Source organism: Panulirus ornatus, chromosome 57, assembly GCF_036320965.1.
Source record: "Panulirus ornatus isolate Po-2019 chromosome 57, ASM3632096v1, whole genome shotgun sequence".
Taxonomy (NCBI): Eukaryota; Metazoa; Arthropoda; class Malacostraca; order Decapoda; family Palinuridae; genus Panulirus; species Panulirus ornatus.
In genome coordinates this window covers 14,629,435-14,656,778 of record NC_092280.1, presented here as the reverse complement: position 1 = coordinate 14,656,778, position 27,344 = coordinate 14,629,435, and the positions used below count along the sequence as shown (strand labels likewise).

The following is a 27,344-nucleotide window of genomic DNA, read 5'->3' as shown; positions in this document are numbered from 1 at the left end:
ATTCAGCTGCCCCTCTCAGCACATTAACATCCAAAAGTCTCTCTTTTACATGCCTATCAGTTAACACATAATCCCTTAATGCCCTTTGGCCATCTCTCCTACTCACATATGTATATGTATGTATATCTCTCTTTTTATACTATGTATTCCCAGTCACCAGTCTTTTCTCAGGACACAAATCCACAAGCTCTTCACAATTTCCATTCACAACACTAAGTACCCCATCTACACCAATTATACCCTCAACTGCCACATTACTCACCTTCGCATTTAAATCACCTATCAGTAATACCCGGTCTCGTGCATCAAAGCTGCTCACTCACTCACCCAGCTGCTCCCAAGACACTTGCCTCTAATGATTTTTGATCTCATGGCTAAGTGCATAAGCACCAATAATCACCCATCTCTCTCCATCCACTTTCAGTTTTACTCACATCAATCTACTCCTTCCTTATCTCTTGTCCTCTCACCAACCCTTGACTTTATTCCTAAGACTTTTCTGAACCATTCTTCCTTTTACCCTTGCGCTTTGTTTCTCTCAGAGCTAGAACATCCAGGTTTCTTTCCTTAAACATATTACCTATCTCTCCTTTCTTCTCATCTTGGTTACATCCACACACGTTCAGACACCCTAATCTGAGCCTTCATGGGATGAGCACTCCCTGCTTGACTCCTTCTGTTTCCCCGTTTAGAAATTGTAATTCAAGGAGTGGAGGGTTTCCAGCCCCCTGCTCCTGCCCCCTTTAGTTGCCTTCTACGACAAGTGGGGAATACCTGGGTATAGTTCCTTCTCCCCTATTCCCAGCTCTTTACAAAAATATTGGGAAATTTATGTTTCTGTCTGGAGATTTAGCCTCTGCTCAGATTTTATAAATCAAATAGATGCAGCTATGTTCCTAACTAAAAATCCTTCAAGTATGCTAAAAATCATCCATAAGAAGTGAAAGGTTTTGAAAGATTCATCTTCTGCACAAACTGTGAGCAGAATCACTGTGATATGCTCATATTGTTGAATATGATATCATTATTCATAGTCAAGATCTGAAAGTGGGAGCCTAAGGCTGTAACCTGACAAACTCCATTGAAAGCACACAAGCATGAAACATGAAAATGTTAAAAAAGATTTAAAGGAAAAGTTTCTTGAATACTGAAAACCCTAGCCTAACCACCAATATGAATTAGCCTTAATACCAAAAACTCCAAAGTCTAATCATGAAATTGCAACCCACAAAATAAAAACAGAAAGATGATTAAGAAATGGATAAGGCAATCATTGCCAAGGACTTAATGGTTGACCTCATCAGCCCCACCCACTCATATACAGACATATATACATATGTGCACATACACATACATATACATATCGATATATACATATATGAATACATGTACACAAATATATATTATTTTTTATTTTTTTATTTTGCTTTGTCGCTGTCTCCTGCGTTTGCGAGGTAGCGCAAGGAAACAGACGAAAGAAATGGCCCAACCCATCCCCATACACAATGTATATACATACACGTCCACACACGCAAATATACATACCTATACATCTCAATGAACACATATATATAGACACACAGACACATACATATATACCCATGCACACAATTTACACTGTCTGCCTTTATTCATTCCCATCGCCATCTCGCCACACATGGAATACCATCCCCCTCCCCCCTCATGTGTGTGAGGCAGCGCTACGAAAAGACAACAAAGGCCCCATTCATTCACACTCAGTCTCTAGCTGTCATGCAGTAATGCCCGAAACCACAGCTCCCTTTCCACATCCAGGCCCCACACAACTTTCCATGGTTTACCCCAGACGCTTCACATGCCCTGATTCAATCCACTGACAGCACGTCAACCCTGGTATACCACATCGATCCAATTCACTCTCTTCCTTGCCCGCCTTTCACCCTCCTGCATGTTCAGGCCCCGATCACTCAAAATCTTTTTCAATCCATCTTTCCACATCCAATTTAGTCTCCCACTTCTCCTTGTTCCCTCCACCTCCGACACATATATCCTCTTGGTCAATCTTTCCTCACTCATTCTCTCCATGTGCCCAAACCATTTCAAAACACCCTCTTCTGCTCTTTCAACCACGCTCTTTTTATTTCCACACATCTCTTTTACCCTTACATTACTTACTCGATCAAACCACCTCACACCACACATTATCCTCAAACATCTCATTTCCAGCACATCCACCCTCCTGCGCACAACTCTATCCATAGCCCACGCCTCGCAACCATACAACATTGTTGGAACCACTATTCCTTCAAACATACCCATTTTTGCTTTCCGAGATAATGTTCTCGACTTCCACACATTCTTCAAGGCTCCCAGGATCTTTGCCCCCTCCCCCACTCTATGATTCACTTCTGCTTCCATGGTTCCATCCGCTGCCAGATCCACTCCCAGATATGTAAAACACTTTACTTCCTCCAGTTTTTCTCCATTCAAACTTACCTCCCAATTGACTTGACCTTCAACCCTACTGTACCTAATAAACTTGCTCTTATTCACATTTACTCTTAACTTTCTTCTTTCACACACTTTACCAAACTCAGTCACCAGCTTCTGCAGTTTCTCACATAAATCAGCCACCAGCGCTGTATCATCAGCGAACAACAACTGACTCACTTCCCAAGCTCTCTCATCCACAACAGACTTCATACTTGCCCTTCTTTCCAAAACTCTTGCATTCACCTCCCTAACAACCCCATCCATAAACAAATTAAACAACTATGGAGACGTCACACACCCCTGCCGCAAACCTACATTCACTGAGAACCAATCACTTTCCTCTCTTCCTACACGTACACATGCCTTACATCCTCGATAAAAACTTTTCACTGCTTCTAACAACTTGCCTCCCACACCATATATTCTTAATACCTTCCACAGAGCATCTCTATCAACTCTATCATATGCCTTCTCCAGATCCATAAATGCTACATACAAATCCATTTGCTTTTCTAAGTATTTCTCACATACATTCTTCAAAGCAAACTCCTGATCCACACATCCTCTACCACTTCTGAAACCACACTGCTCTTCCCCAATCTGATGCTCTTTACATGCCTTCACCCTCTCAATCAATACCCCCCCATATAATTTACCAGGAATACTCAACAAACTTATACCTCTGTAATTTGAGCACTCACTCTTATCCCCTTTGCCTTTGTACAATGGCACTATGCACACATTCCGCCAATCCTCAGGCACCTCACCATGAGTCATACATACATTAAATAACCTTACCAACCAGTCAACAATATAGTCACCCCCTTTTTTGATAGATTCCACTGCAATACCATCCAAACCTGCTGCCTTGCCGGCTTTCATCTTCCGCAAAGCTTTTACTACCTCTTCTCTGTTTATCAAATCATTTTGCCTAACCCTCTCACTTTGCACCCCACCTCGACCAAAACACCCTATATCTGCCACTCTATCATCAAACACATTCAACAAACCTTCAAAATACTTACTCCATCTCCTTCTCACATCACCACTACTTGTTATCACCTCCCCATTAGCGCACTTCACTGAAGTTCCCATTTGCTCCCTTGTCTTACGCACTTTATTTACCTCCTTCCAGAACATCTTTTTATTCTCCCTAAAACCCATACTAATCTTCACCTTAGCCTCCACAAGATAATGATCAGACATCCCTCCAGTTGCACCTCTCAGCACATTGACATCCAAAAGTCTCTCTTTCGCACGCCTGTCAATTAACACGTAATCCAATAACGCTCTCTGGCCATCTCTCCTACTTACATAAGTATACTTATGTATATTTCCGTGTGTGGACGTGTGTATGTACATGTGTATGGGGGGGGTTGGGCCATTTCTTTCGTCTGTTTCCTTGCGCTACCTCGCAAACGCGGGAGACAGCGACAAAGTATAAAAAAAAAATATATATATATATATATATATATATATATATATATATATATATATATATATATATTTTTTTTTCTGCTTTGTCGCTGTCTCCCGCGTTTGCGAGGTAGCGCAAGGAAACAGACGAAAGAAATGGCCCAACCAGCCCCCATACACATGTATATACATACGTCCACACACGCAAATATACATACCTACACAGCTTTCCATGGTTTACCCCAGACGCTTCACATGCCCCTGATTCAATCCACTGACAGCACGTCAACCCCGGTATACCACATCGCTCCAATTCACTCTATTCCTTGCCGTCCTTTCACCCTCCTGCATGTTCAGGCTCCGATCACACAAAATCTTTTTCACTCCATCTTTCCACCTCCAATTTGGTCTCCCTCTTCTCCTCGTTCCCTCCACCTCCGACACATATGTCCTCTTGGTCAATCTTTCCTCACTCATTCTCTCCATGTGCCCAAACCATTTCAAAACACCCTCTTCTGCTCTCTCAACCACGCTCTTTTTATTTCCACACATCTCTCTTACCCTTACGTTACTTACTCGATCAAACCACCTCACACCACACATTGTCCTCAAACATCTCATTTCCAGCACGTCCATCCTCCTGCGCACAACTCTATCCATAGCCTACGCCTCGCAACCATACAACATTGTTGGAACCACTATTCCTTCAAACATACCCATTTTTGCTTTCCGAGATAATGTTCTCGACTTCCACACATTCTTCAAGGCTCCTAGAATTTTCGCCCCCTCCCCCACCCTATGATCCACTTCCGCTTCCATGGTTCCATCCGCTGCCAGATCCACTCGCAGATATCTAAAACACTTTACTTCCTCCAGTTTTTCTCCATTCAAACTCACCTCCCAATTGACTTGACCCTCAACCCTACTGTACCTAATAACCTTGCTCTTATTCACATTTACTCTTAACTTTCTTCATTCACACACTTTACCAAACTCAGTCACCAGCTTCTGCAGTTTCTCACATGAATCAGCCACCAGCGCTGTATCATCAGCGAACAACAACTGACTCACTTCCCAAGCTCTCTCATCCCCAACAGACTTCATACTTGCCCCTCTTTCCAAAACTCTTGCATTCACCTCCCTAACAACCCCATCCATAAACAAATTAAACAACCATGGAGACATCACACACCCCTGCCGCAAACCTACATTCACTGAGAACCAATCACTTTCCTCTCTTCCTACACGTACACATGCCTTACATCCTCGATAAAAGCTTTTCACTGCTTCTAACAACTTGCCTCCCACACCATATATTCGTCTGTTTCCTTGCGCTACCTCGCAAGCTTTCCATGGTTTACCCCAGACGCTTCACATGCCCTGATTCAATCCACTGACAGCACGTCAACCCAGGTATACCACATCGATCCAATTCACTCTATTCCTTGCCCTCCTTTCACCCTCCTGCATGTTCAGGCCCCAATCACACAAAATCTTTTTCACTCCATCTTTCCACCTCCAATTTGGTCTCCCACTTCTCCTCGTTCCCTCCACCTCTGACACATATATCCTCTTGGTCAATCTTTCCTCACTCATTCTCTCCATGTGCCCAAACCATTTCAAAACACCCTCTTCTGCTCTCTCAACCATGCTCTTTTTATTTCCACACATCTCTCTTACCCTTACGTTACTTACTCGATCAAACCACCTCACACCACACATTGTCCTCAAACATCTCACTTCCAACACATCCATCCTCCTGCGCACAACTCTATCCATAGCCCAAGCCTCGCAACCATACAAAATTGTTGGAACCACTATTTCTTCAAACATACCCATTTTTACTTTCCGAGATAATGTTCTCGACTTCCACACATTCTTCAAGGCTCCCAGGATTTTCGCCCCATCCCCCACCCTATGATCCACTTCCGCTTCCATGGTTCCATCTGCTGCCAGATCCACTCCCAGATATCTAAAACACTTTACTTCCTCCAGTTTTTCTCCATTCAAACTTACCTCCCAATTGACTTGACCCTCAACCCTACTGTACCTAATAACCTTGCTCTTATTCACATTTACTCTTAACTTTCTTCTTTCACACACTTTACCAAACTCAGTCACCAGCTTCTGCAGTTTCTCACATGAATCAGCCACCAGCGCTGTATCATCAGCGAACAACAACTGACTCACTTCCCAAGCTCTCTCATCCCCAACAGACTTCATACTTGCCCCTCTTTCAAAAACTCTTGCATATATATATATATATATATATATATATATATATATATATATATATTTTTTTTTTTTTTCGCTGTCTCCCGCGTTTGCGAGGTAGCGCAAGGAAACAGACGAAAGAAATGGCCCAACCCACCCCCATACACATGTATATACATACGTCCACACACGCAAATATACATACCTACACAGCTTTCCATGGTTTACCCCAGACGCTTCACATGCCTTGATTCAATCCACTGACAGCACGTCAACCCCGGTATACCACATCGCTCCAATTCACTCTATTCCTTGCCCTCCTTTCACCCTCCTGCATGTTCAGGCCCCGATCACACAAAATCTTTTTCACTCCATCTTTCCACCTCCAATTTGGTCTCCCTCTTCTCCTCGTTCCCTCCACCTCCGACACATATATCCTCTTGGTCAATCTTTCCTCACTCATTCTCTCCATGTGCCCAAACCATTTCAAAACACCCTCTTCTGCTCTCTCAACCACGCTCTTTTTATTTCCACACATCTCTCTTACCCTTACGTTACTTACTCGATCAAACCACCTCACACCACACATTGTCCTCAAACATCTCATTTCCAGCACATCCATCCTCCTGCGCACAACTCTATCCATAGCCCACGCCTCGCAACCATACAACATTGTTGGAACCACTATTCCTTCAAACATACCCATTTTTGCTTTCCGAGATAATGTTCTCGACTTCCACACATTCTTCAAGGCTCCCAGAATTTTCGCCCCCTCCCCCACCCTATGATCCACTTCCGCTTCCATGGTTCCATCCGCTGCCAGATCCACTCCCAGATATCTAAAACACTTCACTTCCTCCAGTTTTTCTCCATTCAAACTCACCTCCCAATTGACTTGACCCTCAACCCTACTGTACCTAATAACCTTGCTCTTATTCACATTTACTCTTAACTTTCTTCTTTCACACACTTTACCAAACTCAGTCACCAGCTTCTGCAGTTTCTCACATGAATCAGCCACCAGCGCTGTATCATCAGCGAACAACAACTGACTCACTTCCCAAGCTCTCTCATCCCCAACAGACTTCATACTTGCCCCTCTTTCCAAAACTCTTGCATTCACCTCCCTAACAACCCCATCCATAAACAAATTAAACAACCATGGAGACATCACACACCCCTGCCGCAAACCTACATTCACTGAGAACCAATCACTTTCCTCTCTTCCTACACGTACACATGCCTTACATCCTCGATAAAAACTTTTCACTGCTTCTAACAACTTGCCTCCCACACCATATATTCTTAATACCTTCCACAGAGCATCTCTATCAACTCTATCATATGCCTTCTCCAGATCCATAAATGCTACATACAAATCCATTTGCTTTTCTAAGTATTTCTCACATACATTCTTCAAAGCAAACACCTGATCCACACATCCTCTACCACTTCTGAAACCACACTGCTCTTCCCCAATCTGATGCTCTGTACATGCCTTCACCCTCTCAATCAATACCCTCCCATATAATTTACCAGGAATACTCAACAAACTTATACCTCTGTAATTTGAGCACTCACTCTTATCCCCTTTGCCTTTGTACAATGGCACTATGCACGCATTCCGCCAATCCTCAGGCACCTCACCATGAGTCATACATACATTAAATAACCTTACCAACCAGTCAACAATACAGTCACCCCCTTTTTTAATAAATTCCACTGCAATACCATCCAAACCTGCTGCCTTGCCGGCTTTCATCTTCCGCAAAGCTTTTACTACCTCTTCTCTGTTTACCAAATCATTTTCCCTAACCCTCTCACTTTGCACACCACCTCGACCAAAACACCCTATATCTGCCACTCTATCATCAAACACATTCAACAAACCTTCAAAATACTCACTCCATCTCCTTCTCACATCACCACTACTTGTTATCACCTCCCCATTTGCGCCCTTCACTGAAGTTCCCATTTGCTCCCTTGTCTTATGCACTTTATTTACCTCCTTCCAGAACATCTTTTTATTCTCCCTAAAATTTAATGATACTCTCTCACCCCAACTCTCATTTGCCCTTTTTTTCACCTCTTGCACCTTTCTCTTGACCTCCTGTCTCTTTCTTTTATACGTCTCCCACTCAATTGCATTTTTTCCCTGCAAAAATCGTCCAAATGCCTCTCTCTTCTCTTTCACTAATACTCTTACTTCTTCATCCCACCACTCACTACCCTTTCTAATCAAGCCCACCTCCCACTCTTCTCATGCCACAAGCATCTTTTGCGCAATCCATCACTGATTCCCTAAATACATCCCATTCCTCCCCCACTCCCCTTACTTCCATTGTTCTCACCTTTTTCCATTCTGTACTCAGTCTCTCCTGGTACTTCCTCACACAAGTCTCCTTCCCAAGCTCACTTACTCTCACCACCCTCTTCACCCCAACATTCACTCTTCTTTTCTGAAAACCCATACAAATCTTCACCTTAGCCTCCACAAGATAATGATCAGACATCCCTCCAGTTGCACCTCTCAGCACATTAACATCCAAAAGTCTCTCTTTCGCACGCCTGTCAATTAACACATAATCCAATAACGCTCTCTGGCCATCTCTCCTACTTACATAAGTATACTTATGTATATCTCACTTTTTAAACCAGGTATTCCCAATCATCAGTCCTTTTTCAGCACATAAATCTACAAGCTCTTCACCATTTCCATTTACAACACTGAACACCCCATGTATACCAATTATTCCCTCAACTGCCACATTACTCACCTTTGCATTCAAATCACCCAACACTATAACCCGGTCTCGTTCATCAAAACCACTAACACACTCATTCAGCTGCTCCCAAAACACTTGCCTCTCATGATCTTTCTTCTCATGCCCAGGTGCATATGCACCAATAATCACCCATCTCTCTCCATCAACTTTCAGTTTTACCCATATTAATCGAGAATTTACTTTCTTACATTCTATCACATACTTCCACAACTCCTGTTTCAGGAGTACTGCTACTCCTTCCCTTGCTCTTGTCCTCTCACTAACCCCTGACTTTACTCCCAAGACATTCCCAAACCACTCTTCCCCTTTACCCTTGAGCTTCGTTTCACTCAGAGCCAAAACATCCAGGTTCCTTTCCTCAAACATACTACCTATCTCTCCTTTTTTCACATCTTGGTTACATCCACACACATTTAGGCACCCCAATATATATATATATATATATATATATATATATATATATGGGCTATGGATAGAGTTGTGCGTAGGAGGATGGATGTGCTGGAAATGAGATGTTTGAGGACAATGTGTGGTGTGAGGTGGTTTGATCGAGTAAGTAACGTAAGGGTAAGAGAGATGTGTGGAAATAAAAAGAGCGTGGTTGAGAGAGCAGAAGAGGGTGTTTTGAAATGGTTTGGGCACATGGAGAGAATGAGTGAGGAAAGATTGACCAAGAGGATATATGTGTCGGAGGTGGAGGGAACGAGGAGAAGAGGGAGACCAAATTGGAGGTGGAAAGATGGAGTGAAAAGGATTTTGTGTGATCGGGGCCTGAACATGCAGGAGGGTGAAAGGAGGGCAAGGAATAGAGTGAATTGGAGCGATGTGGTATACAGGGGTTGACGTGCTGTCAGTGGATTGAATCAAGGCATGTGAAGCGTCTGGGGTAAACCATGGAAAGCTGTGTAGGTATGTATATTTGCGTGTGTGGACGTGTGTATGTACATGTGTATGGGGGGGTTGGGCCATTTCTTTCGTCTGTTTCCTTGCGCTACCTCGCAAACGCGGGAGACAGCGACAAAGTATAAAAAAAAAAAATATATATATATATATATATATATATATATATATATATATATATATATATATATATATATATATATATATATATATGTATATATATGTATATATATATATGTATATATATATATGTATATATATATATATGTATATATATATATGTATATATATATATGTATATATATATATATATATATATATATATATATATATATATATATATATATATATATATATATATATATATATATATATATATATATATTTTTTTTTTTCATACTATTCGCCATTTCCCGCATTTGCGAGGTAGCGCTAAGAACAGGGGACTGGGCCTTAGAGGGAAAATCCCCACCTGGCCCCCCTCCCCGCTCCCTCCCCTGGAAAATCAAAAAAAAAACGTGAGTGGAGGATTTCCAGCCACCCGCTCCCTCCCCTTTTAGTCGCCTTCTACGACACGCAGGGAATACATGGGAAGTATTCTTTCTCCCCTATCCCCAGGGATAATATATATATATATATAATATATATATATATATTTTTTTTTTTTTTTACTTTGTCGCTGTCTCCCGCGTTTGCGAGGTAGCGCAAGGAAACAGACGAAAGAAATGGCCCAACCCCCCCCCCCCCCCCCCCCCCATACACATGTATATACATACGTCCACACACGCAAATATACATACCTACACAGCTTTCCATGGATTACCCCAGACGCTTCACAGGCCTTGATTCAATCCGCTGACAGCACGTCAACCCTGGTATACCACATCGCTCCAATTCACTCTATTCCTTGCCCTCCTTTCACCCTCCTGCATGTTCAGGCCCCGATCACACAAAATCTTTTTCACTTCATCTTTCCACCTCCAATTTGGTCTCCCTCTTCTCCTCGTTCCCTCCACCTCCGACACATATATCCTCTTGGTCAATCTTTCCTCACTCATTCTCTCCATGTGCCCAAACCATTTCAAAACACCCTCTTCTGCTCTCTCAACCACGCTCTTTTTATTTCCACACATCTCTCTTACCCTTACGTTACTCACTCGATCAAACCACCTCACACCACACATTGTCCTCAAACATCTCATTTCCAGCACATCCATCCTCCTGCGCCCAACTCTATCCATAGCCCACGCCTCACAACCATACAACATTGTTGGAACCACTATTCCTTCAAACATACCCATTTTTTGCTCTCCGAGATAATGTTCTCGACTTCCACACATTCTTCAAGGCCCCCAGAATTTTCGCCCCCTCCCCCACCCTATGATCCACTTCCGCTTCCATGGTTCCATCCGCTGCCAGATCCACTCCCAGATATCTAAAACACTTCACTTCCTCCAGTTTTTCTCCATTCAAACTCACCTCCCAATTGACTTGACCCTCAACCCTACTGTACCTAATAACCTTGCTCTTATTCACATTTACTCTTAACTTTCTTCTTCCACACACTTTACCAAACTCAGTCACCAGCTTCTGCAGTTTCTCACATGAATCAGCCACCAGCGCTGTATCATCAGCGAACAACAACTGACTCACTTCCTAAGCTCTCTCATCCCCAACAGACTTCATACTTGCCCCTCTTTCCAAAACTCTTGCATTTACCTCCCTAACAACCCCATCCATAAACAAATTAAACAACCATGGAGACATCACACACCCCTGCCGCAAACCTACATTCACTGAGAACCAATCACTTTCCTCTCTTCCTACACGTACACATGCCTTACATCCTCGATAAAAACTTTTCACTGCTTCTAACAACTTTCCTCCCACACCATATATTCTTAATACCTTCCACAGAGCATCTCTATCAACTCTATCATATGCCTTCTCCAGATCCATAAATGCTACATACAAATCCATTTGCTTTTCTAAGTATTTCTCACATACATTCTTCATGCTCTGTGGAAGGTATTAAGAATATATGGTGTGGGAGGAAAGTTGTTAGAAGCAGTGAAAAGTTTTTATCGAGGATGTAAGGCATGTGTACGTGTAGGAAGAGAGGAAAGTGATTGGTTCTCAGTGAATGTAGGTTTGCGGCAGGGGTGTGTGATGTCTCCATGGTTGTTTAATTTGTTTATGGATGGGGTTGTTAGGGAGGTAAATGCAAGAGTTTTGGAAAGAGGGGCAAGTATGAAGTCTGTTGGGGATGAGAGAGCTTGGGAAGTGAGTCAGTTGTTGTTCGCTGATGATACAGCGCTGGTGGCTGATTCATGTGAGAAACTGCAGAAGCTGGTGACTGAGTTTGGTAAAGTGTGTGGAAGAAGAAAGTTAAGAGTAAATGTGAATAAGAGCAAGGTTATTAGGTACAGTAGGGTTGAGGGTCAAGTCAATTGGGAGGTGAGTTTGAATGGAGAAAAACTGGAGGAAGTGAAGTGTTTTAGATATCTGGGAGTGGATCTGGCAGCGGATGGAAACATGGAAGCGGAAGTGGATCATAGAGTGGGGGAGGGGGCGAAAATTCTGGGAGCCTTGAAGAATGTGTGGAAGTCAAGAACATTGTCTCAGAAAGCAAAAATGGGTATGTTTGAAGGAATAGTGGTTCCAACAATGTTGTATGGTTGCAAGGCGTGGACTATGGATAGAGTTGTGCGCAGGAGGATGGATGTGCTGGAAATGAGATGTTTGAGGACATTGTGTGGTGTGAGGTGGTTTGATCGAGTAAGTAACGTAAGGGTAAGAGAGATGTGTGGAAATAAAAAGAGCGTGGTTGAGAGAGCAGAAGAGGGTGTTTTGAAATGGTTTGGTCACATGGAGAGAATGAGTGAGGAAAGATTGACCAAGAGGATATATGTGTCAGAGGTGGAGGGAACGAGGAGAAGAGGGAGACCAAATTGGAGGTGGAAAGATGGAGTGAAAAAGATTTTGTGTGATCGGGGCCTGAACATGCAGGAGGGTGAAAGGAGGGCAAGGAATAGAGTGAATTGGAGCGATGTGGTATACCGGGGTTGACGTGCTGTCAGTGGATTGAATCAAGGCATGCGAAGCGTCTGGGGTAAACCATGGAAAGCTGTGTAGGTATGTATATTTGCGTGTGTGGACATATGTATATACATGTGTATGGGGGGGGGGGGTTGGGCCATTTCTTTTGTCTGTTTCCTTGCGCTACCTCGCAAACGCGGGAGACAGCGACAAAGCAGAAAAAAAAAAAAAAGAAAATATATATATATATATATATATATATATATATATATATATATATATATATATATATATATATGCGCATTCTTCAACGATCCCAGAACTTTCGCCCCCTCCCCACCCCATCTCGAAAAGCAAAAATGGGTATGTTTGAAGGAATAGTGGTTCCAACAGTGTTATATGGTTTTGAGGCGTGGGCTATAGATAGAGTTGTGCGGAGGAGGGTGGATGTGCTGGAAATGAGATGTTTGAGGACAATATGTGATGTGAGGTGGTTTGATCGAGTGAGTGATAATAGGGTAAGAGGGATGTGTGGTAATAAAAAGAGTGTGGTTGAGAGAGCAGAAGAGGGTATTTTGAAATGGTTTGGTCACATGGAGAGAATGAGTGAGGAAAGATTGACCAAGAGGATATATGTGTCATAGGTGGAGGGAACGACGAGAAGTGGGAGACCAAATTAGAGGTGGAAAGATGGAGTGAAAAAGGTTTTGAGTGATTGGGGTCTGAATATGCAGAAGGGTGAAAGGCATGCAAGGAATAGAGTGAATTGGAACGATGTGGTATACCGGGGTTGACGTGCTGTCAATGGATTGAACCAGGGCATGTGAAGCGTCTGGCGTAAACCACGGGAAGTTCTGTTGGGCCTGGATGTGGAAAGGGAGCTGTGGTTTTGGTGCATTATACATGACAGCTAGAGACTGAGTGTGAACGAAAGTGACCTTTGTTGTCTTTTCCTAGTGCTACCTCATGCACATGCAGAGAGAGGGGGTTGTTATTTCATATGTGGCGGGGTGGCGATGAGAATGAATAAAGGCAGACAGTATGAATTATGTACATGTGTATATATGTATATGTCTGTGTGTGTATATATATGTATATGTTAAGATGTATAGGTATGTATATTTGCGTGTGTGGACGTGTATGTATATACATGTGTATGTGGGTGGGTTGGGCCATTCTTTCATCTGTTTCCTTGCGCTACCTCGCTAACGCGTGAGACAGCGACAAAGCAAATAACGTGTATATTCATATTTGCTTGCCTTTATCCATGCCCTGTGCTACCCTAACCCAAAGGAAACATCATTGCCACTCCCTATGTCAGTAAGATAGTGCCAGGAAAACAGACAAAAAAGGCCACATTCGCTCACATGAAGTCTCTAGTTGTTGTGTGTAATGCACTGAAACCACAGCTCCCTATCCACATCCAGAGCCCACTGGCATTTCCATGGTTTACCCCAGATGTTTCATGTAACCTCGTTCAGTCCATTGACATCATATCAATTCCTGTATACCATACTGATCCACTTCACTCTGTTCCTTGCATGCCTCTCACCTACCTGAATTTTCAGGCTCTGATTGCTCAAAATCTTTTTCACTCCATCCTTCCACCTCCACTTTGGTCTCCCATTTCTTTTTGTTCCCTCCACCTCTGCCACATATATCCTCTTTGTCAACCTTTCTTCATTTACTTGTTCTATATGTCCATGCCATTCCAACGCATCCACTGCTGCTCTTTTTATTTTATTTTCATTACTTAATTGATCAAACCACCTCACACCACATATTGATCTCAAACATTTCCAATACATCCAACACCCTCCATACAACCCTATTTATAGCCCATGCATCACAACTATATGATATTAATGGAACTACTATTCCCTCAAACAAACCCATTTTTGCTCTCCGAGATAACATTCTATCTTTCCACACATTCTTCATCACTCCCAGAATGTTCTCCCCCTTGCCCACCCTATAACTCGCTTCCGCTTCCATGGTTCTATTCGCTGCTAAGTCCACTCCTTGATATCTAAAGCGTTTCATATTTGATCATGGCTTCCTAAGTATGCGAGGTAGGGCTAGGATGAGATGAAGAAAGGCCATATCAATTCACACCCATTCTCTAGCTGTCGTGTGTAATGTAGTGAAATCACAACTCCTTATTTCAATCTCATCCTTTGACTTCTCTTTGATGGTTCTATGATTCCATCACTGAACGGGTTTAACATTCTTCACATTACCATAAAATTTATCTTAGAAACTCCTTATTACACAAGTGCCCAAGTTTTCCTCTAGAACAGAGGGTTATTCATATGCTGGGAATTCTTCTCTTTTGAGCACTTACTCAAGTTTTATAGAGGAATGACTTACCTTTGTGTAGATAACTTTTTAATGCCTTGGGCTGCACTACTGTATGAATTTACCTGAGTGTGAAATAGTCTTATTAATCTGTTCTCCCAGTCTAACCTTGAATTTGTCTTACTTTCACTATGTTACACTGTTGGTTCTCTTTCCCTTTCTTGTTGATATTATTTTGGTTTCTGTGTTTCAGAGTTAGCTGCATGCATACCTGTCTTAGAAGTGAGACCATGCAGTTCTTAGGAAGCTAGTACATCACATAATTATGTTGAGGCAATTTTTTGGTTGGGGGCATGCGTTTCTCTCCTGTTGCATGGAAGCCTGCACCTTTATTATCTCTTTCCTCTGTAAATGCTGTGATCTACTCCAAGTTTAAGTCAAGCTTTCCACCTCAAAAGCATATCAATCTTTTTTATTATATTTCTTTCTTTTTGTCCATAACTGGAACCTTGACCACAACAGTAGCATCAGCAAAGAGAAAAGTATTATGTACACCTTGCATCTCTATGGCTCATACCTCTTAAGCCTCTTATAGTTTTCTTGAAAGGAACAGAAGGGCTTTTCATTGTCCACGAGGAATAAATTGGTATATATACTCATATAAAGACACCACATGATGGCTTCACCTCTTAAATGCTTGAACTCTATGGTGGAGTTCCCCAAGGAGCAGTCTTTCTCCAACTTTCATCAATCTCTTTCTCCACGACTTCCCATAACCTTAGACAAACCTTAGCAGGAAGGTCCTTTTGTGAAGGCAACCTCACAATCACATCACAATGCCCCAACACCAAAGTAGCAACATCAGACATGCAGCACTATGTTAAACAGGTGGAACAATGGTTCACCCAGAACAGAATGTTTGCATCTCCACAGAAGTCTTTAATTAGTCTTTTATCCTCCAGACACAGTTAAGTACAGCTCACACTCTCCAGCCGCCTTGAATAGAGTCCCCCCCCCTTTGAGGAAAACACCAACCATTCAAGGCTTCACCTCAACAAATATATTACATTCATTCCCAACACCAGTAACATCAGCACAAAAAGCACTACACAAACTAAATGCCTTCAAAATGCTAACTGGCACCAGATTTGGACAAGGAAAAAAAGAATCCCTCAACATCCTATTCAAAGAATTTATCTGCTTCGTTTTTAACTGTGCCGCACCTACAAATATAACAGAAAATGTAAGAGAGTTGCAGTCACACAAAATAATGCACCCAGAGCAGTCAGTGGCTACCTAACAACCAGAAACACTCAGTACCTTCACAAAAAAAAGATCCTTGGTGCTCATTTCAGTGTAGTTGGACTAGAACCTGTCCCAGCCATACCACTCTGACTAACCAACAACCCTCAGCTAGAAAAATAAAACTTACCTCTGCCTCACACTTTAGTAACCTCTTTTCAAAGATCCCCCACCTCTAACAAATGCAACACTGACAAGACATACACACTAAAGTAACCAACAAGCGCTAAACAACTATCCTCCTGGTTCTGACTTAATTCCACCCCAATAGACACTCCCATCAGGAATCACATTTCCTGATCAAACTTGAGTCACACTATCCTGCACATGGTCTGGTTATCACCCATTACTACAGACAGTTTCAACACATCCCATGACCCTTCATGCCTATGATATAACTACCATAAAGATAACATTGAGCACTTATTATTCAACTGCCTTGCACTCTCTGCATATAGATGCACACACATCACAACACTTTATGACTTTATGTTCCAACTGATGGACACAGCCAGCTTCTTGAGTGAACATTGAGCACTTCTGCTTATTTGCCCTGCACCCTCTGTGCATAGATGCACACACAACGTAACAACACTATGACTTTATGGTCCTGATTGGTGGACTTCGCCAGCTTCCTGAGTGCTGCAGTAGCCTCTTAAGGATAGAAGGGACTCTTAGGCAAGAAGTAAGTATATAGACTTTTGTCGTAGTTTGCAGAGTTTAGGATTCTGATGTACAAATTTTCATTTCACAGTTATGGTAAAAGTTTATAGTAGAAACAACTAATCCAACAGAGTGAACAACACAAGGGAGAGAAGGCCATAATGGACCATGAACTTTCACGTCACAACATTTCTACCAACACATCCACAATGCATGGCGATCAAACAAATTTCATCATCTCTTCCAACGGCTGTAATGAAGAAGCCTCAGACGAAACACTACCCAAAGAGTTTGGATGTGAATATACCATCCGTCAAGCCCGGTTAAATGAAGAATTACAAGTAAGAAAAGTTTTTTACACTGATTACTTTATTTGCAAAGAATGTTTATTCTGCTTTATACTTTTCTTTTAATTCTGTGGAGAACTTAAATCATTATACTGGGTCATTACCAGTAATCATTTTTGTTTGTTTACTACATATTCATTCAGAACAATTACTCAATATATATGAACATATATAATAGTTCAAAAAGAGAGATATTCCTAAGTATACATATGTGAATAGGAGAGATGGTCAAAGAACATTATTGGATTACTTGTTTATTGATAGGCATGTAAAAGAGAGACTTTTGGGTGTTAATGTGCTGAGAGGAGCAGCTGGAGGGCTTTGTAGAGGCTTTCAGAAAAGAAGAGAGAATGTTGGGGAGAAGAGAGTAGTGAGAGAAAGTGAGTATGGAAAAGGTGACTTGTGTGAGGGAAGTGGGTGAGGAATGGGATGTATTTAAGGAAGCAGTGATGGCTTGCACAAAAGATGCATGTGGTATGAGAAAGGTGGGAGGTGGGCAGATTAGAAAGTGAGTGAGTGGGATGGGCAGTGAGTGGTGGGATGAAGAGGTAAGGTTGTTAGTGAGAGAGAAAAGAGAGGCATTTGGATGATATTTGCTGGGAAATAATGCAAAAGACTGGGAGATGTATAAAAGAAAGTGGCAAGAGGTCAAGAGAAAAAAGGTGCAAGAGTTGAAAAAGAGGGCAAATGATAGTTAGGGTGAGAGAGTATCATTAAATTTTAGGGAGAATAAAAAGAAAGGGAAAGAGGAAAAGGAGTCAAGCGGGGAGTGCTCATCCTCCTCGAAGGCTCAGATTGGGGTGTCTGAATGTGTGTGGATTTAACCAAAATGAGAACAAAGGAGAGATAGGTAGTATGTTTGAGGAAAGACACCTGGATGTTCTAGCTTTGAGTGAAATGAAGCTCAAGGGTAAGGGAGAAGAGTGGTTTGTGAAGGTATTGGGAGTAATGTCAGGGGTTGCTGAGAGGACAAGAGCTAAAGGAGTAGCAACACTCCTGAAGCAGGAGTTGTGGGAGTATGTGATAGAGTGTAAGAAAGTAAATTCTAGATTGATGTGGGTAAAACTGAAAGTGGATGGAGAGAGTTGGGTGATTATTGGTGCCTACAAACCTGGCCACGAGAAGAAAGATCATGAGAGGCAAGTGTTTTGGGAGCAGTTGGGTGAGTGTATTAGCAGCTTTGATGCAGGAGACTTGGCTATAGTGATGGACAATATAAATGCAAAGGTGAGTAATATGGCAGTTAAGGGTATAATTGGAGTACATGGGGTGTTCAGTGTTGTAAATGGAAATGGTGAAGAGCTTGTGGACTTGTGTGCTGAAAGAAGACTGGTGACTGGGAATACCTAGTTTAAAAAGAGAGATATACATAAGTATACATATGTGAGTAGGAGGGATGGTCAAAGGGCATTGTTGGATAATGTGTTAATCTATAGGCATGTAAAAGAGAGACTTTTGGATGTTAATGTGCTGAGAGGGGCAGCTAGAGGGATTTTTTTATTACTATCTTGTGGAGGCAAACGTGAAGATTTGTAGAGGCTTTCAGAAAAGAAGAGAGAATGTTGGGGAGAAGAGAATGGTGAGAGTAAGTGAGCTTGGAAAGGAGACTTGTGTGAGGAAATATCAGGAGAGATTTTGTATAGAATGGCAAAAGGTGAGAGCAAGTGACATGAGAGTGGGAATGGGATGTATTTAGGGAAGCAATGATGGCTTGTGCAAAAGATGCATGTAGTATGAGAAAGGTGGGAGGTGGGCAGATTAGAAAGGCTAGTGTGGTGGGATGATAAAGTAAGATTGTTAGTGAAAGAGAAAAGAGAGGTGTTTAGATGATTTTTGCAGGGAAGTAGTGCAAATGACTGGGAGATGAATAAAAGAAACTGGCAAAAGATCAAGAGAAAGGTGCAAGAAGTGAAAAAGAGGGCAAATGAAAGTTGGGGTGAGAGCATCATCAAATTTTAGGGAGAATAAAAAGATGTTTTGGAAGGAGGTAAATAACGTGCATAAGACAAGAGAACAAATGGGGACATTGGTGAAGGGAGCACGTGGGGAAGCGATAACAGATAGTGATGGAGTGAAGAGAGAGAGTGAGTATTTTGAAGGTTTGTTGAATGTGTTTGATGATAGAGTGGTAGATATAGGGTGTTTTGGTCAGGTTGGTGTACGAAGTGAGAGGGTCAGGGAGATTGATTTGGTGAAGAAAGAAGAGGTAATGAAAGCTTTGAGGAAGATGAAATCTGGCGAGGCAGCGTGTTTGGATGGTATTGTGGTGGAATTTATTGAAAAAGGGGGTGACTGTTGTTGTTGATTGGTTGGTAAGGATTTACAATGTGTGTATGGACCAGGACCATGGTGAAGTGCCTGAGGATTGGTGGAATGCATGCATAGTGCCATTGTACAAAAATGAAGGGGATAAAGATGAATGTTCAAACTACAGAGGTATATATATGTTTGTTGAGTATTCCTGGTAAATTATATGGGAGGGTATTGACTGACAGGGTGAAGGCACGTACAGAGCATCAGACTGGGGAAGAGCAGTGTGGTTTCCGAAGTGGTAGAGGATGTGTAGATCAAGTGTTTGCTTTAAAGAATAAATGTGAGAGATACTTAAAAAACTAATGGATTTGTATGTGGCATTTCTGGATCTGGAGAAGGCATATGATAGAATTGATGAAAATACTTTGTGGAAGGTTTTGAGAGTATATGGTGTGGGAGGTGAGTTGTTAGAAGTGAAAAGTTTCCACCAAGGATGTAAGGCATATGTACAAGAAGGAAGAGAGGAGGGTTTTTTGTTCCCACTGAATGTTGGTCTGTGGCATGGGTGTGTGATATCCCCATGGTTGTTTGATTTGTTCATGGATGGGGTGGTTAGAAAGGTAAATGCAAGAGTTTTGGAGAGGGGCAAGTATGCAGACTGTTGTGAACGAGAGGGACTGGGAAGTGAGTCAGTTGTTGTTTGCCAATGATACAGCTCTGGTGGCTGATTCATGTGAGAAACTGCAGATGTTGGTGACTGAGTTTGGAAAAGTGTGTGAAAGGAGAAAGTTGAGAGTAAATGTGAATAAGAGCAAGGTTAGTAGGTTCAGTTGGGTTGAGGGACAAGTTATTTGTATGTTTATATGTAAGTTTGAATGAAGAAAAATTGGAGAAAGTGAAGTGTTTTAGATATCCAGGAGTGGACTTAGCAGCAGAAGGAACCACGGAAGCAGAAGTGAGTCACAGGGTGGGGCAGGGGGTGAAGGCTCTGGGAGTGATGAAGAATGTGTGGAAAGAGAGAACATTGTCTTGGAGGGCAAAAATAGGTATGTTTGAAGGAATAGTAGGTCCGACAATGTTACATGGTTGTGAGGCATGGGCTATAGATGGACATGTTGGAAATGAAATGTTTGAGGACAATGTGTGGTGTGAGGTGGTTTGATCGAGTAAGTAATGTATGGGTAAGAGTGATGTGTGGAAATAAAGAGTATGGTTGAGAGAGCGGAAGTGGGTGAGCTGAAATGGTTTGGACGTATGAAAAGAATGAGAGAAGAAAGATTGACAAAGATTATATATGTGTCAGAGGTGGAGGGAACAAGGAGAAGCGGGAGACCAAATTAGAGGTGGAAGGATGGAGTGAAAAAGATTTTGAGCGATCGGGGCTTGACCATACTGGAGGGTGAGAGGTATGCAAGGAAAAGAGTGAATTGGAACATTGTGGTATACTTGGGTCGATGTGCTGTCAATGGACTGAACCAGAGCATGTACAGGTAAACCATAAAAAGGTCTCTGGACCCTAGATGTGGATAGGGAGCTATGGTTTCAGTGCGTCACACATGACAGCTAGAGACTGAATGTGAACGAATAGGGCCATTTTGTCTGTATTCTTGGCGCTACCTCACTGAAGCAAGGGATAGTGATGCTGTTTTTCTGTGGAGCAGGGTAGTGACAGGATTGGATGAAGGCAAACAAGTATGAATATGTACATGTGTATGTATATCTATTTATATGTTCATATGTATATGTGCACATGTGGGCATTTATACACATATATGTGTATATATAGGGGATAGAGGAAAAAGAATACTTTCCACGCATTCCTCACGTGTCGTAGAAGGCAACTAAAGGGGACGGGAGCGGAGGGCTAGAAATCCTTCCCTCCTTGTATTTTAACTTTCTAAAAGGGGAAACAGAAGAAGGAGTCACGCGGGGAGTGCTCATCCTCCTCAAAGGCTCAGATTGGGGTGTCTAAATGCGTGTGGATGTAAACAAGATGAGAAAAAAGGAGAGATAGGTAGTATGTTTGAGGAAAGGAACCTGGATGTTTTGGCTCTGAGTGAAACGAAGCTCAAGGGTAAAGGGGAAGAGTGGTTTGGGAATGTCTTGGGAGTGAAGTCAGGGGTTAGTGAGAGGACAAGAACAAGGGAAGGAGTAGCACTACTCCTGAAACAGGAGTGGTGGGAGTATGTGATAGAATGTAAGAAAGTAAACTCTAGATTGATATGGGTAAAACTGAAAGTTGATGGAGAGAGATGGGTGATTATTGGTGCATATGCACCTGGGCATGAGAAGAAAGATCATGAGAGGCAAGTGTTTTGGGAGCAGCTGAATGAGTGTGTTAGTGGTTTTGATGCACAAGACTGGGTTATAGTGATGGGTGATTAGAATGCAAAGGTGAGTAATGTGGCAGTTGAGGGAATAATTGGTATACATGGGGTGTTCAGTGTTGTAAATGGAAATGGTGAAGAGCTTGTAGATTTATGTGCTGAAAAAGGACTGGTGATTGGGAATACCTGGTTTAAAAAGAGAGATATACATAAGTATACGTATGTAAGTAAGAGAGATGGCCAGAGAGCGTTATTGGATTTTGTGTTAATTGATAGGCGCGTGAAAGAAAGACTTTTGGATGTTAATGTGCTGAGAGGTGCAACTGGAGGGATGTCTGATCATTATCTTGTGGAGGCTAAGGTGAAGATTTGTCGAGGTTTTCAGAAAAGAAGAGAGAATGTTGGGGTGAAGAGAGTGGTGAGAGTAAGTGAGCTTGGGAAGGAGACTTGTGTGAGGAAGTACCAGGAGAGACTGAGTACAGAATGAAGAAAGGTGAGAACAAAGGAGGTAAGGGGATTGGGGGAGGAATGGGATGTATTTAGGGAAGCAGTGATGGCTTGCGCAAAAGATACCTGTGGCATGAGAAACATGTGAGGCGGGCAGATTGGAAAGGGTAGTGAGTGGTGGGATGAAGAAGTAAGATTATTAGTGGAAGAGAAGAGAGAGGCATTTGGACGATTTTTGCAGGGAAATAATGCAAATGATTAGGTGTATAAAAGAAAGAGGCAGGAGGTCAAGAGAAAGGTGCAAGAGGTGAAAAAGAGGGCAAATGAGAGTTGGGGTGAGAGAGTATCATTAGATTTTAGGGAGAATAAAAAGATGTTTTGGAAGGAGGTAAATAAAGTGCATAAGACAAGGGTAGAGGATGTGTGGATCAGGTGTTTGCTTTGAAGAATGTATGTGAGAAATAGTTAGAAAAGCAAATGGACTTGTATGTAGCATTTATGGATCTGGAGAAGGCATATGATAGAGTTGATAGAGATGCTCTGTGGAAGGTATTAAGAATATATGGTGTGGGAGGCAAGTTGTTAGAAGCAGTGAAAAGTTTTTATCGAGGATGTAAGGCATGTGTACGTGTAGGAAGGGAGGAAAGTGATTGGTTCTCAGTGAATGTAGGTTTGCGGCAGGGGTGTGTGATGTCTCCATGGTTGTTTAATTTGTTTATGGATGGGGTTGTTAGGGAGGTGAATGCAAGAGTTTTGGAAAGAGGGGCAAGTATGAAGTCTGTTGGGGATGAGAGAGCTTGGGAAGTGAGTCAGTTGTTGTTCGCTGATGATACAGCGCTGGTGGCTGATTTTATGTGAGAAACTGCAGAAGCTGGTGACTGAGTTTGGTAAAGTGTGTGAGACAAGAAAGTTAAGAGTAAATGTGAATAAGAGCAAGGTTATTAGGTATAGTAGGGTTGAGGGTCAAGTCAATTGGGAGGTGAGTTTGAATGGAGAAAAACCGGAGGAAGTAGTGTTTTAGATATCTGGGAGTGGATCTGGCAGCGGATGGAACCATGGAAGCGGAAGTGGATCATAGGATGGGGGAGGGGGACGAAAATTCTGGGAGCCTTGAAGAATGTGTGGAAGTCGAGAACATTATCTCGGAAAGCAAAAATGGGTATGTTTGAAGGAATAGTGGTTCCAACAATGTTGTATGGTTGCGAGGCGTGGGCTATGGATAGAGTTGTGCGCAGGAGGATGGATTTGCTGGAAATGAGATGTTTGAGGACAATGTGTGGTGTGAGGTGGTTTGATCGAGTAAGTAATGTAAGGGTAAGAGAGATGTGTGGAAATAAAAAGAGCGTGGTTGAGAGAGCAGAAGAGGGTGTTTTGAAATGGTTTGGGCACATGGAGAGAATGAGTGAGGAAAGATTGACCAAGAGGATATATGTGTCGGAGGTGGAGGGATCGAGGAGAAGAGGGAGACCAAATTGTAGGTGGAAAGATGGAGTGAAAAAGATTTTGTGTGATTGGGGCCTGAACATGCAGGAGGGTGAAAGGAGGGCAAGGAATAGAGTGAATTGGAGCGATGTGGTATACCGGGTTGACGTGCTGGCAGTGGATTAAATCAGGGCATGTGAAGCGTCTGGGGTAAACCATGGAAAGCTGTGTAGGTATGTATAGTTGCGTGTGTGGACGTATGTATATACATGTGTATGGGGGTGGGTTGGGCCATTTCTTTCGTCTGTTTCCTTGCGCAACCTCGCAAACGCGGGAGACAGCGACAAAGCAAAAAAAAAAGACAAGGGAACAAATGGGAACCTCAGTTAAGGGGGCTAATGGGGAGGTGATAAGTAGTGGTGATGTGAAAAGGAGATGGAGTGAGTATTTTGAAGGTTTGTTGAATGTGTTTGATGATAGAGTGGCAGATATAGGGTGTTTTGGTTGAGGTGGTGTGCAAAGTGAGAGGGTTAGGGAGAATGGTTTGGTAAACAGAGAAGAGGTAGTAAAAGCGTTGCGGAAGATGAAAGCCGGCAAGGCAGCAGGTTTGGATGGTATTGCAGTGTAATTTACTAAAAAAGGGGGTGACTGTATTGTTGACTGGTTGGTAAGGTTATTTGATGTATGTATGACTCATGGTGAGGTGCCTGAGGATTGGCAGAATGCTTGCATAGTGCCATTGTACAAAGGCAAAGGGGATAAGAGTGAGTGCTCAAATTACAGAGGTATAAGTTTGTTGAGTATTCCTGGTAAATTATATGGAGGGTATTGATTGAGAGGTGAAGGCATGTACAGAGCATCAGATTAGGGAAGAGCAGTGTGGTTTCAGAAGTGGTAGAAGATGTGTGGATCAGGTGTTTGCTTTGAAGAATGTATGTGAGAAATACCTAGAAAAGCAAATGGATTTGTATGTAGCATTTATGGATCTGGAGAAGGCATATGATAAAGTTGATAGAGATGCTCTGTGGAAGGTATTAAGAATATATGGTGTGGAAGGCAAGTTGTTGGAAGCAGTGAAAAGTTTTTACCGAGGATGTAAGGCATGTGTACGTGTAGGAAGAGAGGAAAGTGATTGGTTCTCAGTGATTGTAGGTTTGCGGCAGGGGTGTGTGATTTCTCCATGGTTGTTTAATTTGTTTATGGATGGGGCTGTTAGGGAGGTGAATGCAAGAGTTTTGGAAAGAGGGGCCAGTATGCAGTCTGTTGTGGATGAGAGAGCTTGGGAAGTGAGTCAGTTGTTGTTCAGCTGATGATACAGCACTGGTGGCTGATTCATGTGAGAAACTGCAGAAGGTGGTGACTGAGTTTGGGAAAGTGTGTGAAAGAAGAAAGCTGAGAGTAAATGTGAATAAGAGCAAGGTTATTAGGTACAGTAGGGTTGAGGGTCAAGTCAATTGGGAGGTAAGTTTGAATGGAGAAAAACTGGATGAAGTGAAGTGTTTTAGATATCTGGGAGTGGATCTGGCAGCAGATGGAACCATGGAAGCGGAAGTGAATCATAGGGTGGGGGAGGGGGCGAATTCTGGGAGCCTTGAAGAACGTGTGGAAGTCGAGAACACTATCTCGGAAAGCAAAAATGGGTATGTTTGAAGGAATAGTGGTTCCAACAATGTTGTATGGTTGCGAGGCGTGGGCTATGGATAGAGTTGTGCATAGGAGGGTGGATGTGCTGGAAATGAGATGTTTGAGGACAATATGTGGTGTGAGGTGGTTTGATCAAGTAAGTAATGTAAGGGTAAGAGACGTGTTGAAATAAAAAGAGTGTGGTTGAGAGAGCAGAAGAGGGTGTTTTGAAATGGTTTGGTCACATGGAGAGAATGAGTGAGGAAAGATTGACCAAGAGGATATATGTGTCAGAGGTGGAGGGAACGAGGAGAAGTGGGAGACCAAATTGTAGGTGGAAAGATGGAGTGAAAAAGATTTTGTGTGATCGGGTCCTGAACATGCAGGTGGGTGAAAGGCGTGCAAGGAATAGAGTGAATTGGAAGGATATGGTGTACCGGGGTCGACGCACTGTCAGTGGATTGAACGAGGGCATGTGAAGCGTCTGGGGTAAACCATGGAAAGTTCTGTGGGGCCTGGATGTGGAAAGAGAGCTGTGGTGACGGTGCATTATTACATGAAAGCTAGAGACTGAGTGTGAACGAATGGGGCCTTTGTTGTCTTTTCTAGCGCTACCTCGCACACATGCGGGGGGAGGGGTTGTTATTTCATGTGTGGCGGGTGGCGATGGGAATGAATAAAGGCAGACAGTATGAATTATGTACATGTTTATATATGTATATGTCTGTGTGTGTATATATATGTATATGTTGAGATGTATAGGTATGTATATTTGCGTGTGTGGACGTGTATGTATATACATGTGTATGTGTGTGGGTTGGGCCATTCTTTCGTCTGTTTCCTTGCGCCACCTCGCTAACGCGGGAGACAGTGACAAAGCAAAATGAATAGATAATAATGTGTATATGAGTGGCTTGACAATTCTTTGTCTGTTTCATGGCACTGCCTCACTGCCACATTAAACAGCGATCATGTCTCATAATGGAAATGATAAAAAGATGTTTTTGAAGGAGGTGAATAACATGCATAAGACAAGAGAACAAATGGAAACATCGGTGAATGGAGTAAGTGGGAAGTGATAAAGGTAGTGGTGGAGTGAGAAGGAGATAAAGTGAACATTTTGCAGGTCTGTTGAATGTGTGTGATGATAGAGTGGCATATATAGGGTGTTTTGGTTCTGATGGTGTACATAGTGAGAGGGTCAGGGAGAATGATTTGGTGATAAAAGAGGTTTGAAAGCTTTGCTGAAGGTGAAATCTGGAAAGGCAACATGTTTAGATGGTATTGCAGTGGATTTTATTAAAATAGGGGGTGACTGTGTTGTTGACTGGTTGGTTAGGATATTCATTGTATGTATGGACCATGGTGAAGTGCCTGAGGGTTGGCAGAATGCATGTATTTTGCCATTGAACAAAGGCATGGGGGATAAAGGTGAGTGTTCAAACTACAGAGGCATAAGTTTGTTGATTTTACCTGGGAAATTATGTGAGAGGGTTTTGATTGAGAGGGTGAAGGCATGTATAAAGCATCAGAGTGGGGAGGAGCATTGTGATTTCAGAAGTGGTAGAGGATGTGTGGATCAGGTGTTTGCTTTGAAGAATGTATGTAAGAAATGCTTAGAAAAATAATTGGATTTGTATGTGGCCTTTATGGATCTGGAGAAGGCATATGATAGGGTTGCTAGAGATGCTTTTTGGAAGGTTTTTAGGAGTATATGGTGTGGGAGGTAAGTTATTAGAAGCAGTGAAAAGTTTTTACCGAGAATGTAAGGCATGTGGACAAGTAGGAAGAGAAGAGAGTGATTGGTTTCCAGTGAATGTGGGTCTGCAGCAGGA

General features: G+C 42.4%; 1 protein-coding gene across 1 annotated transcript in view; it reads left to right on the top strand.

The window, feature by feature from the left end:
- LOC139766183 (chromosome-associated kinesin KIF4-like) overlaps positions 1–27,344 on the top strand; it is a 296,752-nt gene that overhangs the window by 79,052 nt on the left and 190,356 nt on the right. Inside the window, exon 11 of the mRNA XM_071694453.1 lies at positions 17,204–17,431. Coding sequence (XP_071550554.1) covers positions 17,204–17,431 — 228 coding nt within the window. The remainder of the gene's footprint in view (positions 1–17,203; positions 17,432–27,344) is intronic.